This window comes from Squalius cephalus, assembly GCF_949319135.1.
Source record: "Squalius cephalus genome assembly, chromosome: 5".
NCBI classification, from domain to species: domain Eukaryota; kingdom Metazoa; phylum Chordata; class Actinopteri; order Cypriniformes; family Leuciscidae; genus Squalius; species Squalius cephalus.
Genome location: NC_137126.1, coordinates 49,593,187 through 49,613,936, shown reverse-complemented (window position 1 = coordinate 49,613,936; position 20,750 = coordinate 49,593,187). Strand labels below are relative to the sequence as shown.

General features: G+C 35.3%; 1 protein-coding gene across 16 annotated transcripts in view; it reads left to right on the top strand.

Moving 5' to 3' along the window:
- Positions 1 to 20,750, top strand: part of dnm1a (dynamin 1a) — a gene marked incomplete at its 3' end in the record, with an annotated part of 107,158 nt that overhangs the window by 67,736 nt on the left and 18,672 nt on the right. For 13 of the 16 annotated variants that reach the window (XR_013821295.1, XR_013821296.1, XR_013821297.1 and 10 more), the window contains exons 16-20: positions 13,068 to 13,177; positions 15,463 to 15,574; positions 16,958 to 16,969; positions 17,058 to 17,228; positions 19,176 to 19,417. Coding sequence is in view for 8 of the 16 variants with exons in the window: in XM_079871907.1 (XP_079728033.1) it covers positions 13,068 to 13,177; positions 15,463 to 15,574; positions 16,958 to 16,969; positions 17,058 to 17,228; positions 19,176 to 19,417 (647 nt within the window). Of the gene's footprint in view, positions 1 to 13,067; positions 13,178 to 15,462; positions 15,579 to 16,957; positions 16,970 to 17,057; positions 17,229 to 19,175; positions 19,418 to 20,750 lie in introns of all 16 variants that reach the window. The other 3 variants (XM_079871912.1, XM_079871911.1, XR_013821302.1) reach the window with 2 other exon arrangements.

Genomic DNA, 20,750 nt, shown 5'->3' with positions numbered 1-20,750 from the left:
TTTTACTGTTTTTCTTGTATTTTTAATCAAATAAACGCAGCCTTGCTGAGCAGAAGAGACTTCTTTTAAAAACATTAAAAATCTTACCGATCAAACACCTTTAAATGGCAGTGTACTGTAGTTTTCCTTAAACATGATAAACTACACCTCTAAACAGTTCAACGTGTGTGTTTTCAGTGTTTCTGCTCCAGACGTGAAGTACAGTAGAAAAAACCACATAGCAATGCTTTTTTTATGTAAAAATCAGGTCGTTTCAGATTCTTTTTTCTCTCTATTGAATCTCCACCCGTTCTTGTGGTGTGTGTGTGTGTGTGTGTGTGTGTGTGTGTGTGTGTGTGTGTGTGTCACGGGAGGAGCTCTGGGTGGCGACTGTGTTTGCTTTAGCTACGGTTTCTCCTCTCGGACCCGAGCGAGGAGCTGGCTCAGCACTCCTGAAGTCCTCAATGTTGCACTGCAAAAAAAAAAAAAACATTCTTTGTGGATATTTTTGTCTTGTTTTAAGGACGCTTGCATATTTTAACTGAAAAAAAAAATAATAATAATAATAATTTTGAACAAATTTAACACATTTAGATGTCAAATTTAACAGTGCATATAATTAATCAAATTAATAATAAATTAAATAGTTATTTTTTTTATTTTTTTTACATTTTAACTGGATAATTCACAATTTTTTTATTTTTTTAAAATAAAATAAAATTTTGATGTCAAATTTAACAGTGCATATAATTAATTAAATTAAAAAATTAAATAGTTACATTTTTATATATATATATATATATATATATATATATATATATATATATATATATATATATATATATATATATATATATATATTTTTTTTTTTTTTACTGGATAAGTCACAATATATATATATTTTTAATTAAATTAACAAATTTAGATGTCAAATTTAACAGTGCATATAATTAATTAAATAATAAATGTTACATTTTTATTTTTTTAAAACATTTTAACTGGATAATTCACAAAAAAAGTTTTTAAAAATTAGATGTCAAATTTAACAGTGAATGCGCATATGATTAATTAACTGAATGATAAATTAAATAAACAGCATTAATTGAATTGTTCTTTTTTTAAAAAATATATATATTTTAACTGGAATATTCACAAACAAAATTGGTTTAATTTCAATTAAATTACAAATGAAGCAGATTTTAGATGTAAAATTTAACAGATTAGTGCGTATGATTAAATTGATAAATTAAACATTTTGCAGTTTTTTTTGTCATGCAAATTGATTTTTCCAGTTAAAATATGTACTGTAAACATCTTTACTAAACAATAATGATCTTTACTTGGAAATTTTTTCAGGGTTTTTTTAATTTTATTTTGCTCATGTAAATTGATTAATTGATTATTAGTTTATATAATCACGTGCACTATTGGATTAAGTTTGACCTTTTTCTATCTAAAAAAAAAAAAAGTTTTATTTGAAATCTGGTTTGTGAATTTAGCAAATAAAACATGAATGCATAAAACTGTATCCAGTGTTAACACTGTTAAAGTGATCCCTCCCTCCCCCCACATACACTCACACAATCCTGTGGGAAACACTGTATTATTACGTTAATATATTTAGCATGAGAGAATGGAAATGTTGTAAACCTGCTCTCAGAGACGCTGAACTTCACGGCCGTGTTTCGACTGTGAAGCGGCAGAAAAAGCCTCAGTCTGCGACACCATCGTCCTCTCATTAAACTCCCCCGGGCCGTCGGGAACATTCGTGTTCTTTATGAGGGAGCCAATGAGAGAGTTCAGTATGTTCAGTTCATTCTGGCTCGCTTTTATTTCCGTCTGCGAACCCAAAACACACTCTAGAGTCTTTCATGAACTGATGGGATGTTTACCTTGAATGCGATGTATAGAAGCATGCACAAATGTAAGTCGGTGAAACAAACTTCAAAGACGCAAGCGCACAGAGATGAAGTCCTGGAAAATATTCTATGCAAGTACGTGCATTATGCAATGTTTGCTTCAAGGGTTAGTTCACCCAAAAATGAAGATTCTGTCAGTAATTATTCACCCTCATGTCGTTCCAAACCCGCAAGACCTTTGTTCATCTTCAGAACACAAATTAAGATGTTTTTGATGAAATCCGACACTTTCTGATCCCTCCATAGACAGCAACGTCATTGACACTTTCAAGGCCCAGAACGGTAGTAAAGACACTGTTAAAATAGTCCAAGTGTCTACAGTGGCTCAACCATAAAGGGATGGTTCGGAGTGAAATGGTGCAAAGGCTCGAGGTCATGGTGCAAAGGACCCTAGGCTGATTTTACTCCGAACCATCCCTTTAAGTTCATCAAGCGGCGAGAATACTTTCTGTGCGCAAAAACAAACTAAAATAGCGACTTTATTAAACTCTTCATGTTCTTCTGTGTGTCTCTGAGTGAGTTCACGTAGTGTAACAGCGCAGCGCTTCTGGGTTGTACGTCAGAACGGAGGCTCACTATTGGCCAGCATCACACACATGACCAGCGTCGGCCAATAGCGAGCCTCCATTCTGACGTACGACCCAGAAGCGCTGCGCTGTTACACTACGTCTACAGCTTAGGAGAACGACATGGAAGAGAAGAGAAGGTTGAATAAAGTTGTTATTGTTGTTTGTTTGCGCACAGAAAGTATTCTCGCCGCTTGAAGAACTTAAGGTTGAGCCGCTGTAGTCACTGGACTATTTTAAACATTGTCTTTACTAACTTTCTGGGCCGGCAAGTTTCACTAACAGAGAAGCCTATGGAGGAGTGAGACAGCTCTCAGATTTAATCAGAAATATCTTCTTTTGTGTTTCGAAGATGAACGAGAGTCTGACGGGGTTGAACAACAAGGGAGAGTAATTACTGACAGAATCTTAATTTTTGGGTGAACTAACCCTTTAACGCCTGCCAGATAAGAGCGAGCACACGGATGCAGAAGTGCACGTATAGTAGGGCTTTGACTTTTGCCCAAAAATCATATTCGGAGTTTGTTTGTTTAGTAATATTAATATTTGAATATATTTGAATATTTATTAACAATATTTTGACCATTAAATGCCTATATCGGTATCAAACTTAAGTTGTATATGTTCTGTCCACCAGAGGGCAGTGTATCAGTCAATGTCAATAGGCAGGCAATGATGTTTTCAGAAGAAAAACACAGTCACGTTTTCAGTCGCGTCGTCGCGTGGAATGTTGAGTTTGGTCCTACATATTTTACACATCACTTTGTCCTTACTCGTGATTTTTCCGTTTCTTTGGGAACCCAAAGTAGCGCCACACGTTGCTTTTCAAATTGTCAGGAGTGTATATTTCGAACTCCTCGAAACCAAAGTTGTGGGCGTTGACGCGGCCATTGTTTTGGTATACAAAATAGGCGCTAACCAGGACGCTAACGTGACCTACAGGAGCCCAGATGACCAATAATAGCCTTGCTAATGAGCTCGCGAATCACAACTTCACCAGACGTGAAAAAGCCTCGGAATCTGAATGGAAAACAACATTTACAAACAAACACATTTACAAAAAATAATGCCTAACAGGTTTGAATATTAAAGGCTGCCTAATATTCGTTCGAATATCTTTTTTTTTTTATTAATTATATTCGAATAATGAAGTTCGGAGTCAAAGCCCTAACGTATAGTCAGCGCTTGACCTTGGCTATGGGGGGTCGAGGTCGTCCTGGTGTGCGGCTGTTTGCCTGCAGACTTTAGAGCGGGACACTGAGGGGTTAATGTGTTTAGCAGAGCCGTCGCTGCTGTAGACATCAGTGTGTGTTCAGAGGGTTCGGGACCATCAACTCAAACCAGACCTCCTCTCTCGTACTGCTCCAACCATAGACGCATTTTTTCTTTCTAATCATATTAGCTCAGCAGAAGGCCTTCGGCTTTACGATGCTGGGGGGGAAATCTCTTTCTTCTTTTTGTAGCGTGTCAGTATTTTCATAGGAGCTTTTCCAAATGATACATCACTGGATTTACTTTGCATTCAATTGCATGGACGGTCTTGCATATTTTATTACATCAGTTTGTTTGGATGGCTTGAGTAAATGAACCCTATTCATGTGCTTCTTTGTATGGCAATAATATATTTAAATAACAAATATCAGCTTTCTGTCTTTTTTTGTTCTTGACAAGGCTATTTTAGTCAGTCACAGATCCTAGGGCCCGTTTTATTTTTTCCCAAATTCCATTTTTTTTTTTTTTTTTTTTTTACTTTATTTTAATAGTTAATTTTTTTAGTAAGCATGTCTAATTAATTAAAAAAAATTTTTTTTTTACAATTTAACAACAATTTATTAAAGGTTTAACAAACAATACATGTTTAGGGCCCTTTGAAATGCATTTTTTCCCCCTCAAATTCTGTTTTATTTTGATAAAATTCTGTTTTAAATTTTCTGGATTCCATTTTAATGGCTTAATTAAATTGTAATAATTAAAAAGCATATCTAATTAATTGAATTAATAAAAAAAAATATTAAAAAAATAATTCTATGAATTTTTTTTTTTATTCAGAAATTCTGTGTTGTGTATTTGAATTTTTCTTGCCATCAAATGAAAAGCATAAAACATTAACTAATTTATCTTTTAATCATATGAAATTAAACTTTGTCAAACAAAGTGCTGCGCAGCAGAGCTTTACTGTTAAAAGTAAAACGAAAGAAAAAGCTTAATTATTTCTTAAATTGTTTTAATAATAATTACTATTGTTAGTGTTAGTATTATTACATTGCGATGTAGCAAATTCTACTGTACAATAATAATATATTTGTCACAAGTTCCTCAAGTTAAACTGAACTTTTATTTTGACGGGTTGCCGTGAAGACTTGAGTTTCTGCGCCATTCATTCACACAGAGACACGCAGAATTCATATTTAGTCTTTTAGTGGTTTAATATTCACAGACACTAGCCTATATCGCGATTTAATAAGTGTACAGACCTGCTTTTTATTTATTCATAAAAAAAATTGACAAATTCAGTGAAATTCGCTGAAATCCTACGGCCTCAGATCCCCAGATTAATACTCCTCTGAGTGTAAAAACTAAATGATGTCCGAGAGCTTTACTAAAAGGTTGCAGATCATTTTGTGAGTAATGTGGAGTCGTTTCGCATCTTTACATTTCAAAGCATCTTCTCCAAAACCAAGCGCTGTATGAGGGATCGTTCTGCGCAGAATGATGCTTTCCTTTTTTCCTTTTGTGAATTAAAGACAGAAAAGACGGGGGGAAAAACCATGCATTTAGAAAATTGCCATTGGCCTGAGCTCAAGGCGCAGTCGTTCTGGTAATGAAGGGTTAGAGCGGCATTATTGCTCCCAGATGCTTCTCCACGTCTCTTTGATGCAAACCCAGTCTCACACACACACACACACACACACACACACTTTTAACGCAGCACATTTTTGCTTCAGTTCTACATATATAATACCATTATGGCTCTATATGTCGGTTCTGACGCGAACGCATGAACATGGACGTGTGTAAACATGCACACGTCTTAAAAGCGTGTGTGTTTGTATTATCGTAGCGGCCCGTGAGAAGTGTGTTTATGAATCGAGTCTGAACTTCCTCCGCTCTTATAATTGCGCGCGAGTATTAGTCACACCAAAAACAAAACAATGGAAAATATTCCCAGTTCAGTCCGTGTGGTTGGCCATAGGAAAGAAACATCTCTAATTTTATCAAATATATATAGGATACGATGAAGGAGCGACATCTGAGTGTTGCTAGAAGTGATTACCCAGAGTTCTTGGGTCGGAGTCAAAAAATGTCTTAAGAAAACTCAGAGCCATCGAGACTTTACAAGACCATATGGAGAATCATTCAGTGTGTGTGTGTGTGTGTGTGTGTTTTGGGAGCTGGGGAGGTCAGAGGTCACGACTGATATACACTGATGTCTGACTTCTCACCCGCTGATGACTTCCATGCGTGTGTGTGTGTGTGTGTGTGTGTGTAACGTGAGGTTATGTTTAGTCGCAGCGCTGTGGTCTGTTGCTCTGTATATATGACTCTCTGTGGGGTTTTTTCTTTAAACACACACACACACACACACACACACACACACACACACACACACACACACACACACACACACACACACACACACACACACACACACACACACACACACACACACACACACACACACACACACACACACACACACACACACAATGCTGCTAATTTTTTAATCTGTGTTGTCTGGGTTTGTTTGGATTCCCAGGGCAGATTTATAGCAGATACTCTTGATTTTTCTTATTTTTAAACTTTAAAGTTTTCTTGAGTTGATGTTTATGGGTGAATTTTACAGAAAAATGCCTTGGTCACAAAAAAAAAAGTGTATTTTTATGAGGAAAATCGATTTTTAGGACCATTAAAATGGTCTGAATTGTGTGCATTTCATTGTATTTTTTTATTTACTTTTATTGTGTTGCTTTTTGCACTTTAAGTTCTAATGCTTGACATGATAAAAGAAAATGAGGAAACAAATAATTGCACGTCAAACCATTTAATATCACATAATACAATTTTATAGGTTGCAGAATTCAGTTTTTTATATGTTTGAAATAATTTTGAAAATGACTCCATTACAGGGATTTTTTAATTTAAAAAAACATTAAATTCACCACAGAAAATACTACCATAATAAGTAAAAGCTTAACTTACATAATATATCATTATATCATATCATTGAGTGTTAAGTGGGAAATCTGCTTAATTCTCATACATATAATGCAAAATCTAAACAAAAATATTGACTTGATTTTAAATTCTTATTTTTTTTTTTTGTTCTCTGTGAAAATGAGTTTTTGACATGTTTTGAACGATTCACAAGATTTTACGGGTTCTTAATGTTTCATTGTGTTTTTCAGGTCAGTGTTTTGGTTTCTGGATTCTGTTTTAATGGTTCTTTTATTTTGAAAGTAACACAAAAATGATCATTCTGTCACCGTTTACTAGGCTGAGAAAATTACAGAACTGGGTGAAATGTTGCTTTCAAAATGAAGTTTAGAATAGGGCTGAACGATTTTGGAAAATAATCTAATTGCGATTTAGTTTTACCAATATTACGATTTAATATGCGATTATTTTTTAAGCTCTTTATCTTTTCTATTATTCAACAAAAACAAGCAATAAATCATTGTAAAATAGGGAAGGGAATCTTTAGGCACCTCATGAGCCGATCTAATGTTTTCTTTAATTGATCTTATTAATAAAACTTAAAAATATTTAATTACATAATTATAAGTAGGCCTACTTATAATAATTACACATTAAAAAACTTAATTAATACAATTACATGTTAATAATTTTAACAAATATAGCTTCAAAACAAATAACAAAGAGGGGAAAAAAATATTACAAGCAATAAACAAAGAGTGCTTTCAGTATTTAAGAGTAGGCTGTCTGAACGTTTTCATCTCTTTTGAAATTATAAGATGTGGTTTGTCCTGTCTGTTTAATAACTTAAGATATAACTGACTGTGTCACATTAATTTCACGTCATAAAAGCATTTTGAGATGCAAGTACATTTAACCATGTAGAGACGGAGTCGCTCACAGCCGCATGCTCAAACGCTCTTCGCAAAGCGCGCGCGAGTATTTGAAATTGAAAGCAGCTTCTGTCGGTGATTTTCATATTTTTAATATATAAGCCAACTGCATTCCAAGTAGGGTTGCAAAGGGGCGGAAAATTTCCGGTAAATTTCCGGAAAGTTTCCGGTAAATTTCCATGGGAAGTTAAGCTGGGGAATTTTGGAAATATTCATTACCACGGCAACCGCTTGCGCATCCACTCTGAAAGTAACTGTGCACATAAGAGACGGATAGATACATTATTTAAGGTTATTTCTATTCGTAAGAATATTGATATATGAACTTGTTGTCAAGTAAGCCCCGTTGCGAGCATGTGCGTCTCTCTAAACTTTCAGTGTGCTGCACTGCTCTAGTTGACTTCTGCGCCTTCCCCCCCGAAAATATCACGTTAATTTTGAAAACGTAATTCCTTTTGTGGATCCTCTTGGTCATTCTTCATGTTTCTTTGACAAATATCAGTGTCTCAGTCTCACGCACGCTGCACGCGAGTTAACCACGCCTACTTATTTACATGTTGCGGTATACACGGAATAAAAAAATCTGTTACGGTTGACATTTTCTTCCGTGGTAACGATATATACCGTCATACCGCCCAGCCCTAAGTTTATGTGGTAAATAAAGTTATGCTAGCTTATTTAGCATCTAACTTATCAGCTTGCTATCTACTAGATGAATACATTTGTATGTGATATTTGCAATTTAAACATTTAATAAATATATTTCCCCATAATATCATCAAAACTTACTTCACTTTGTTTAGTCCACAGGCTCAAATGTGTGCCTTCAATAGTCTTGTGCTTTGGGCTTCTGTACATGTGATGGAGGCGTGCACAGTGCCAGTAGGGGGTGTGGTCTCAATAGCCATGCAGTAAGCAGTGTGCTATGTGCATGTGATTGAGGAATGGCACGGATATTCAAGTGTATTTGAATATGGCATCTGTTTGTTTTAGTCAAGATTATGCTAAAATATACTTTCCTCAACTATATTTAAGTTCCCTATGAAGAGCCAACCTTCAACTTTGAAAATTCCCAGTTTATTCCTGTTTATTCCCATAAATTCCTGTTAATTCCCTTAAATTCCCATTAATTCCCATGGAAAGTTTCCATCTTTGAAAATTCCCAGAATTTTGCAACCCTAATTCCAAGACATATGATGCCTTCGAAGAACATCTGTAAGTAAAATACCGGCGGGCGAGACCGCGCACTACAAGAGTAACATCACGCAGACCGCGCGCATATCATATCTTGTGCAATGAAGCCCGAATGTTCTTGTAATTCGCTTAAACTTTTCCGAACTTTATTAAAGATTATTTCTCGTAAGGTTCGAGTGGTGTCGTGTGTGTGTGTGTGTGTGTGACAGAGGAATTAGAAGCAAGCAGAATACGGTTGTTTATAAAGCACACGCGTCATCACGTATCTGTGTTTAAAACTAAGCTCAGACATAAATCTGAAATTATCTTAATCGATACAGAATCGTTGGAGAGAATCTATAACACAATATCACATAAATTAAACAAACTGTTATTTCCTGTAGCCAGGCCTATATGCGTAGCGTGCCAAGATGATGCTTCATCTGCAATACAGACTGGTTTACTCTCGCGTGTCACGTGACCAGACTGTAATCGCAGCTTTGCGATAAAAAACCCCAGCATTTCATCATATTTATCATAATTAATCGTTCAGCCCTAGTTTAGAACCCTTGCCTCATTTAGTATGCGTGGTTCTATGAATATGCAAATGAGCCCTGCCTCCACTCACTCACTCAGCTCAGAGATCCACTGGTTGACGATCACACGTTGATCTGATTGGTTACAAGGTAGTTTGTGACGTCAGAAACACCAGCGATTTCAAAGCGTGTTTTTGAGACTGTCTTTGGTTCACTGCAGTTTTAAGGAGGAAATACTCAGCAATGCTGTCGACTTATGAATTTACACATGGATTGTCTTAAAGCGGATTAAAAACACCACATAGACATATAAACAACATTAATATAACATATAAACTACATTAAAACGAGGGGAAGAAACAATGACAGAATGATCACTGTATCTTTAAGAGCACAACCATGATCTTTCTATCGTTTCCTCTTTTCCCTCCTTTCCTCAAGCCTCTCTTTCCAAATCTGGCTGAGGAAAAGGAAAAGTGTGAGTCACTGAGCAACTGCTCCCCAGTCAGAAACTGTGTGTGTGTGTGTGTGTGTGTGTATACCTACTTAACTATATTCTGGAGACAAATTTGTACCCAGAAGTCTCCAAAACCTGACAAAATCTCAACAAAAACCTCATCCTCAAAACGTCCTCATTTGTAATTCTGGAATAAAAATAAAGTAATGAAAGGTTTTCTAAAAATGAAAAAAATGCAGAAAGTTTTGTGTGATGGGTAGGTTTAGTGTGTGTGTGTGTGTGTGTGTGTGTGTGTGTGTGATGGGTAGGTTTAGGGGTCGGGTTAGTGTAAGGAGACCGAATATACAGTTTGTACAGTATAAAAACTATTACGTCTATGGAGAGTCTCCATTTAGATAGTTAAGTAAACGTGTGTGTGTGTGTGTGTGTGTGTGTGTGAGTGAGTGTGGAGAAGACGGTTGCTATGGCTTCATAGATGACGTCATCCCTTCTGCACCGTGGCGACTGTATGTTTTATATGTGATGACGAGCAGCGAACGCACTCGGAAAACCCCTGAAACTGACGAAAAGCCCCAAGTGGAGTTTCAGAAGAGCTCTCGAGCTGTGCTCAGGTTTGCCAGCGTCTGCAATCAGACTCAGAGATGTTTAATGACGCTGTGGCGGACCAGACTCGACCGCTCGCCCGCCCTGACGGGTTATTTTAGGTCTGTCGACTCTAATCAGTTCCAGCCGCGTGTGGCGGAGACTGAACATCACTCATATATATATATATATACTGTATATATACACACACACACACACACACACACACACACACACACACACACACACTCTCACACTGGGGGCTGTTCTTTCCCTCTGTACTCTTTCTTTGTTACTATAGTCACTCATCACTGTTATTATCACTCATGTTAATGATCTGAATAAGCCTCTCACACTAATGTTGTGTCCTAAATGACGCACTATACTGAGGCTCCTCCCCTTTCGCTACGAAATTAAATCTGCGACAGTCGAGTGCATCAAGTGTCCAACATTACACACTTTGTCTTTTCGTTTTAATTAAGTGCATCATCCGGGTATTTAAAATGTAGCCTTAAAGTCCCCCTGTGGTGAAAATTAGGGATGTCCCGATCCGATCCACGGCATCGGTATCGTGCCGATACTGGCCCAAAACGCTAGATCGGATATCGGAGGGGAGAAAAAAAATTATCCGATACCTATGATCCGATACCCATTAGGAGTGGAACGGTACGTATTCGTACTGAACGTACGTTCGGTGCATGGATTTACACAGAGAATACACGGTATAAAAATAAATAAATATCGCGTGCACATTAATTAATGTAATACGGAACTAACGTTACTGTTAGATACGCGCATATGCGGGTTCTTTAGGGACACCTAATCTGTAGCTCTGAACGCGCGTCTATATCGCTTCAAACGCTCACTTTATCATTATACGCGCGCGGCGCGTCCTATTCACTTTGGACGCGCGAATGGATTCAAACTCTTCAAGCATCGAACTAGACGCGATAGACGCAAATTTGACGCTCTATTCGCATTTGGTGTGAACGCAGCAAAATGAACAGGCTGCGATGTCAAGATTGCAATGCTGGAGTGTGTGTGTGTCAGAGAGAGAGAGGAACGGGCGCGATCGAACAGTGGAAACATAAAAACATACTCCGTCATTTTCATACAGGACATCATTAAAACTGCAAAAAGTGTTTAGCCTACTTATATTTGTGTAAAACCCAACATTGTGCTTTTGTCAAACTGTAAACTCTTGTCAAACTGTAACTGACACACACACACACACACACACACACACACACACACACACACACACACACACACACACACACACACACACACACACGCTGTTTAAAAGCAAAAATGATATCATCTTTTGGACATTCATCATTGCATTGGTTTTCATTTCTTGTCCTAAAACAGAGCACTAATCTGTTTATTTTTAAGTTACACATTCTACATTGAATAAAAAAGAAAATCAAATGTGTTTTTAAAAGTAGTATTATTTTATACAGAAATAAATTATTTATAATTCAGATGAGAATAAAGTTAAAGTTAATTAAAATTTAAAGGAAACAAATATATTGATCTGAAATATAGCAAATTAATTTTAAATTCATTCAGGTTACCAAACATATCTCAAGGTCTTTTGAATAAAGGCTGGCAGTCTTTCATTATCAACTGTTGTTGTGGACTATATACTGGAGAAGTATTTGTTCTCCATTTGAGTGAGATGTTTTTATGTGGCTAATTGAGCAAAGTGCTTCCATTATATTTTATTATTATTAGTATTAGTTCAAGAATAAAATAAAAATATCGGATTGATATCGGTATCGGCAAATAGCCAAAGCTGCGGCATCGGTATCGGTATCGGAAGTGAAAAAGTGGTATCGGGACATCCCTAGTGAAAATCCAGCTTTTAATGTTGTTTATGTGTCTATGTGGTGTTTTTAATCTGCTTTAAGACAAACCATGTGTAAATTCATAGACAGTGAACCAAAGACAGTCTCAAAAACACGCTTTGAAATCGCTGGTGTTTCTGACGTCACAAACTACCTTGTAACCAATCAGATCAACGTGTGATCGTCAACCAGTGGATCTCTGAGCTGAGTGAGTGAGTGGAGGCGGGGCTCATTTGCATATTCATAGAACCGCACATACTAAATGAGGCAAGGGTGTCAAGTTACAGTCAAGATATTTTAAGTCATTAGGAAAAAACTTTTAAATATGTCATTTTGGTGATCAAAGATGAGTTTTACGAGATAAAATGATACAGGGGGACTTTAAGTATTAACTGTTAGGTGTGATGTTACTTTACTAAGTTATCAGATTTATGATTTATAAAATAAGGAAGAAAATACCACAGATCGATGGTTTTCGCTCATTTATTTTATAAACATATCTTCTCTAGTTCAGTATCATTAACTATGTTTGCAGCTAATGCTAATGAAACATAGCTTTAATATTGGATAAAAAAAAACCAAGATGCACATAAATTCTAAAAATGTGCATAAAAAAACCCTATGCTGATATTTTCTCTCCAATACGGTAGGAAATGAAATGTGACAAGATGATTGACAGGTCAGTTTACTGTGACAGGATGAGACAGAGAGAAATCGTTAAAGACGCAATTGAATGACGTGATGATAGTTTGTCCCAAAGCTTGTCTACTCTTCTGCTACACACTCAAAAGTATGCACTATTTCTTCACAAAAAGAGTACATACTTTTAGGGGGCGCAGTATAAGAAGGCGAACTGAGACACAGCATCAGTCTTTCAGGTTTCATTGATCTCAGTAAACTCTGTTCCGCCCCCTGCAGGAGAAAGAGAAGAAGTACATGCTGCAGGTGGACAATCTGAAGCTCAGAGACGTGGAGAAGGGCTTCATGTCCAGCAAACACATCTTTGCCCTGTTCAACACCGAGCAAAGGTCAGAGGTCATCCAGCACAACATGAAAAAGCCACCATGAAAAGTCTTACACACTTACTTAACTTTTGTAATGTGACGTAGTTTAGCCCTTCTTTTTTTATCGCCTTTGGTAACACTTTATTTTACAGTGTCCTTGTTACATGTTACATGTACTTACCGTAGTAATAACAGTAAATTATGCATAATTACATGCAATTAACCCTCAACCAAAACCTAACCCTATAGTAAGTACATGTAGTTAATTATAGCCTAATTACTCAGTACTTAAATATATAAATACACTGTAACAATGACACCTTAAAATAAAGTGTAACCGCATATTTTAGTAATTATCATAAATTAGATATTATGCGAAAGCTTACGAACTCGAAATTCATCCTGAGTTTTAAAATTGGACGTTGCGTTACCATAGAAACGGTAATCTAAATTTTTTTTGCGGGCTCATCCCCTATTGGGCGGTGTCAGGTTTCATATTACAAAATTTTTATTTTAACTACTTTATAATCAAAACCTTTTCTAATCTTGACAAACCACATATTGTCTGAAAGGTCTGAGTCTCAAGGTTCCATATTTTGTGATAGCAGTGATATTTGGACAGAAATGTAGTAATTTGATACAGGAGGATGCATAAATGTTTTTTTACGAAATGTGTGCGTCACCCGGTGGCTATTTTTGGTATTACGGCTAAACAAAATCTCATGTGAACTTAAATTTTTGTGATATCAACTTAAAATTTGGAACACAACTTGGTTAGACATATGGCTTTGATTTTATAGTAAAACATTTTTTAAAATAAATATTTTTTATAAAATAAAATAAAAATTTAATACAGTAATTTAGTAATTTAATTTAATTTAAAGTAACTTAATTTAATTTAATACAGTATTTTTTTTTAATTTACAGTCAATTTAAACTTCCACAACTTTTTTATACTTTAATTTTTTAATCTGCTGTAATAATCTTTAATAATCTGCTGAGTGTCTTCTTTGAAACAAGACCAAACGTACGTCTATATTCCTAAAGCATTCTTGAATTACAACCATTTAAGTTTGTATAGTGCATTTTCACTAGGGCTGCACGATATTGAAGAAAAATGCGATGTGCGATAACTCATTAAATAATTAGATATGCGATACGATAATGCTTAAAGTGTGTAAAATAAACTTTAAATTATCTTTAAAATATATTTAAAATTACATAACCTACATACGTGTTTCACAGTCTTTTTGTAACAATAAAACATCCCAGCTTCTGAAAGTGAACATCAGTGTTTTACTGTACATAAGAAGTGTTATTTTAACATCAGTGTAAACCTCAGGGGTTCAGGGTTCAGGTTATCCTACATTAGGGTTATTTAACAACACAAACTGAATAATCACATGTAAAAATAAAACACTGCTTAGTTTTTTACTATATGAATTAAATATATCCTGATTCTTATTAAAGCTACAAAAGTTATTCAGCCGAGAGCAGTGAGTGATTTTCTGTCTTTTCTTCATGACCCCAGTTATTGCAAGCCGTTGCCATATGCATATCGCGATATATACATTTGCGATATTTCGATAATTTCGATATATTGTGCAGCCCTAATTTTCACGTCTGAAAAAGGGGATTATATTTAAGGGGTTAAAAACTAGGCCTACTAGTTAAAAAAGCCTATCAATCAGAAGCCAAAGACTTCACTTTTAACATTGTGGTAGATTTTTCTTACGTACCTGGAACCTAATTACCTGGGGCGTCTACAGTCGACACTTAATAATCTTTATACTCTAGCACTACGTCTACAGTCGACAACCGGCTTTGAGTTTCCTAACCCTAACTTGTTCCCCTAACTAACTTGCTGCGCAGGAATAATAACGGACAGACTTCAGACAACGCCTTTGAATATGTTTTCATCACGGCCGGAGGATCTCAGACAAATTTCAGAGAGAATCCCACCAGCAAACAGCAATACAACAGTTTTTATAGAATAGGAGCATGATACATTACATCATTTCCCTACTGTTTGATTGGTTCTTCATAGGCAAACCTTTCTATTACTAGGTAGAAGCAAACTCTATTTTCTTGATTACTTCATTGTTAATCACAAGGTTTGACATCTGTCTAGTTTCATTTCCCCTATTTGTTATTTATACACTCACACACTCAAAGTCACGAGTTTTCTTTTCGACCAAAGGGTTTGGAAACATTTAAGATTCAAAAGCATGTGAATGTTGTTCCTGCAAGAAAAATAAATGTTAGTTATGATTAATAACTAACATCTGATGCCTCTGGTTGCGCGACAGGAACGTGTATAAGGACTACCGTCAGCTGGAGCTGGCCTGCGAGAGTCAGGAGGACGTGGACGGGTGGAAGGCATCGTTCCTGCGCGCCGGCGTTTACCCTGAGCGTGTGGTGGTTTGTGTTCATCTTTACTTCATCTTTTTACAACAAAGGAACAAAAATCTAACTTAAAAAACAAAAAAAAAGTTGAAAAGTTGCATTATATTCAATTCAATTCACATTTATTTGTATAGCGCTTTTCACAATACACATCGTTTCATTGCAGCTTTACATAAAATGCATGAGTCCATATTACAATTTAGTGTATATTTCATTACTATATGCCTGTTGGTAATAGTGGTTTTTAAATTAATACTTTAAAATAATATTTATTATCAAGCTAGAATGATCAAATGATCAAATTACTTATTTTTGTTTAAATCGTCATGTTCATTTGCATCAATCATATATATTTTAAACAAAAAAAATGTATTGCAATATGCAAACAAACATGACGATAAAATATACATGCAATTTAAAAAAATGCAAAAAAGCTACTTTATATATGATATATATTCAATTCAATTTATGCATTAGAAAATGCATGAGTCCATATTACAATTTACAGTGATCTGTTATCAGAGGGAACTGTCTACGTTATGCATTTCAGAAATGTACGTATACAAAAATCACAGTTAGAGAAAAATGTATTAATTTAAACAATGTAGGCCTAGGAATTAATGGCAGAAACAATGAGCTCATTGAAGTAATGAATACTTGTTTGTTAACGAATTATTATGACATTTAGAAAAATGTAGCACTGGTGCATGTTGATAGTTATTATCAAACTTCTATATTAAATTTTAAGTGGTTAGCCTTGGTTCCCCTGATTTATGATTTCATAATTTTATGAAACATTAAGCAATCTGCTTAACTAATCCAGTTTTATTTTAAAAGTTTAATGTTTTAGTTACTTTTTAAACACCAACTGGGATTTTAGAAAAATGAAATAAAACATTTAAGAAACTAAATGAACATTTAAATTAATCCAAAAATAAATTATGTTTATACTATGATATAATATATGATATAAGATTGTGTTTTTTTCAAATCTCATATATATTGTATTGTTAATACAGTAAATTAAAGTGTTCATTTTTTTAATTAAATTGTTAATAACGTATATTGTATTGTTAACACAGTTAAGTGTTAATAATTAAAATTAAAGTGTTAATTTTGCGTGAAAAGATTGTATGTGTTTTTTCAAAAATAAAAATACAATTTCATATATATTGTATTTAAAAAGTCAAGCACTTTTCAAGTACCTCTTCTTCACAAATATGACTGTTTTCAAGGGTTTTCCAGGACTTTAAATTTCAAAAAGTCAGATCCGAGTACTTTAAGCACCTTGTACGAGCCCTGATCAAAGGGCCCTAGTTTGGGCATCTGTGATCGACAGGATAAATGAAGATGTGCTTTTCTCTTTCTCTCACGCTGCTTCCCGTTGCATCACACTAGGAGAAGGAAAAGGTACAAGCATTTTATATTATGTCTGTATCTTTTGCATTTGCGTTGTGCATTTCCCCAGATCTCTGTGCTTGTGTGTGTGTGTGTGTAGAGCGACGCCGGGGAAGAGAACGGTTCGGACGGTTTCATGCACTCCTTGGACCCTCAGCTGGAGCGGCAGGTGGAGACCATCCGAAACCTGGTGGACTCGTACATGAGTATCGTCAACAAGACTGTACGAGACCTGATGCCCAAGACCATCATGCATCTGATGATTAACAATGTAAGCAGCGTCAGAGGCTCGTCTGTGTGGAGCAGAAGCGCTCATGATGTTGGTCTATGGAAGCCTAGTGGTAATATCATGAGTATCAAATATGATCCATCAGGCTTTTTTTTTGTGTGCGATATATCAGTCACGATAACAGTATCAGCCGATATATGTTAATTTTCAATGTTATCGTTATTGGCCCGATAAGAAAATTTGGCCGATATATTAAAGCTGATAAATAATGTATTATGTCCTTCAGCTGAGACTCTTCAGATGCGCACTGTTCAACATGATGGTTTTGAATTGCTTGAAATATGATTGAAATCACTTCAATAAGGAAAATACAGTTCAGTGCAACATGTGCAGCACAAGCCTGTCATATCGGCTACATAAAATTATCATATAATTAATCATAGAACATTATAATTGTGTGTTTGGGACATGGATTTTAATGGTGAGACTTTTGTTTTTGCGATCAGGCTCTCAAAAACTTTATACAAATTTGAATTTAGATTTATCGGCTTTCAAATATAAAGAATTACCGATTATCGGTATCGGCCAAAATGTTCATATCGGTGCATCTGCATCCCTAATATTTGTTCATCTCTCAGTCATCATTGTATTACATTGCATTTGCATTAGGCCTATACGTTTTAAAACTACAGAGCTTTAATAAAAAAACGAAGCATTTAAATATCATCGTATTAAGACGCATTATTGGCCGATATAGAGTGACGACTGATATTTATATGCATTTTATGTTAGGTCTGATATACTGTTATAAAGATCTCAAAAATGTCATCTTACTTTCTGTCCAAATATCAGCATCTGCACCAAATTGCAAATAGTTTGAGTCTCTGAATAAAATTTAGCTGTGTTTTTTACTTTATGAGCCATAAAAGCCTGATGTATCAAGTATGATATTTATTTATTTGTCTAAAGGTTTACAAAACGTGTTACATTTAAAAAAAAAATGTTTTTTTAATTATTTATCTCTCTCTCTCTAAGTGTGTGTGTGTGTGTGTGTGTGTGTGAGTTCATCAACGCAGAGCTGCACAATATTGCAAATTGTTTGGGCCTCTGAATTAAATTGAGCCGTTTTTCCCCCCCTCCATATTCTCACTTTATGAGCCATAAAAGCCCAAGTACGATACACTTTTTTTTGTCTAAAAGGTTTACAAAATAAGGTTACATATAAAAATTAAAAATAAATAAAAAGATTTCCATATGTCAGGCTTTACGGGGTTAAAAGCCTGAAACACAGCTCACACTATACTAAAAACACTGATATTAATATCCTCTCTCTCTCTCTCTCTGTGTGTGTGTGTGTGTGTGTGTGTGTGTGTGTGTGTGTGTGTGTGTGTGTGTGTCAGACGAAGGAGTTCATCAACTAGTTTACGGGGTTTTAAAAGCCTGAAACACGGCTCACACTATGATCCACACTAGGGCTGCACAATATATTGAAATTATCGAAATATCGCAATAACGGGTCATGAACTAAAGACAAAGAGAAAATCACTCGCTGCTCTCGGCTGAATAACTTTTGTAGCTTTAATAAGAATCAGGATATATTTAGTTCATACAGTGAAAACTAAGCAGTGGTTTATTTTTACATTTGATTATTCAGTTTGTGTTGTTAAATATCCCTAAATAACCCCAAGGTTTACACTGATGTTAGAATAACACTTCTGATATACAGTAAAGCACTGATGTTCACTTTCAGAAGCTGTAGGGATGTTTTACTGTCACGAAAAGAATGTGAAACACGTATGTTGATGTAGGTTATACAATTTTAAATATATTTGAAAGATAAAGTTTATTTTACACACTCATATATCGCATTTATCGAATATCGCATTATTTAATGAGTTATCGCATATCGCATTTTTCTTCAATATCGTGCAGCCCTAATCCACACTACACTAAGAAAACACTGATATTAATCCTCTCTCTCTCTCTCAGACGAAGGAGTTCATCAACGCGGAGCTGCTGGCTCAGCTGTACTCGTGTGGAGACCAGAACACGCTGATGGAGGAGTCTGCGGATCAGGCGCAGCACCGAGACGAGATGCTCCGCATGTATCACGCTCTGAAAGAAGCGCTCCTGATCATCGGGGACATCAGCACCACCACCGTCACCACGGCCCTGCCTCCGCCCGTGGACGACTCCTGGCTGCAGGTGCAGCGCTCCGGCTCCGGGGGAAGGTGCGTTCGGGGGAACACGGAGACAGCGAAGGGTTAATCCATGAGGAAATCACGTCTTTACTGGGCGATGAAAGTCTTGGGCATTCAATGTGTCATTCGCTGCACTGCCGCTCAAAAGTTTGGGATCTCATGCTCACCAAGGCTGCATTTATTTTGTATTTATTTACATTTTTAATTGTAAATTATTAATTAAAATTTTTAAATGATTTAATTTATTTAAAAAAAACTAATATTGTGAAATATTATTATAATTTAAAATAGTTGTTTTTTATTATATTTTTATTTTAAGTTTGGGATCGGTTTGAGCATCGACTTATGCTCACCAAGGCTGCATTTATTTGATTAAAAACACCAAAAAAGTCTTCAGTGTCACATGATCCTTCAGAAATCACTCTAATATGATGATTTGATGCTCAAGAAACATTTATGATTATTATCAATGTTAAAAACAGTTGTGTAATTTTTTCTTTTTTCCAGGATTCTTTGATGAATAGAAAGTTCAAAAGAACAGCATTTATCTGAAATATAATATTTTGTAACATTATACACTACCGTTCAAAAGTTTGTGGTCAGTAAGAATTTCTTTTAAGAAATTAAAAGAAAATAATACTTTTATTCAGCAAGGATGCATTAAATTGGTCAAAAGTGACAGTAAAGACATTTATAATGTTACAAAAGATTATATTTCAAATAAATGCTGTTCTTTTGACCTTTCTATTCTTCAAAGAATCCTGGAAAAAAAATTGTACACAACTGTTTTCAACATTGATAGCAATTATAAATGTTTCTTGAGCATCAAATCATCATATTAGAGTGATTTGTGAAGGATCATGTGACACTGAAGACTGGAGTAATGATGCTGAACATCAGCTTTGATCACAGGAATAAATTACACTTTACTAGCCTTTATATTTACATAGAAAATAATTATTTTAAATTGTAATAATATTTAACAATACTTTTTATTGTTGTTGTATTTTTAATCAAATAAATGCAGCCTTGGTGAGCACAATAGACTTCTTTTAAAAACATTACAGATCATACCAATCCCAAACCTTTGAACGGCAGTGTAGGATTCCATACACATATTTTTACGTGCATTTTGGGATATCACATAAAAAAAAAAAATGCTGGATGGAAACGCCAAGATGCTCAAATGTGCATAAAAAAATCTTTTTTTTTATCCGAAAAAGACGACGTGTGCATATTATATATATACTATCATAGTGAATTTGCATGATGGGTTAATGCTGGGCTCATTAATATTAGAGGACAGTTCAGGAAGGCCCCTGTGATGCCAGCAGGAACTCATTAATATTCATGAGCTAAGCTC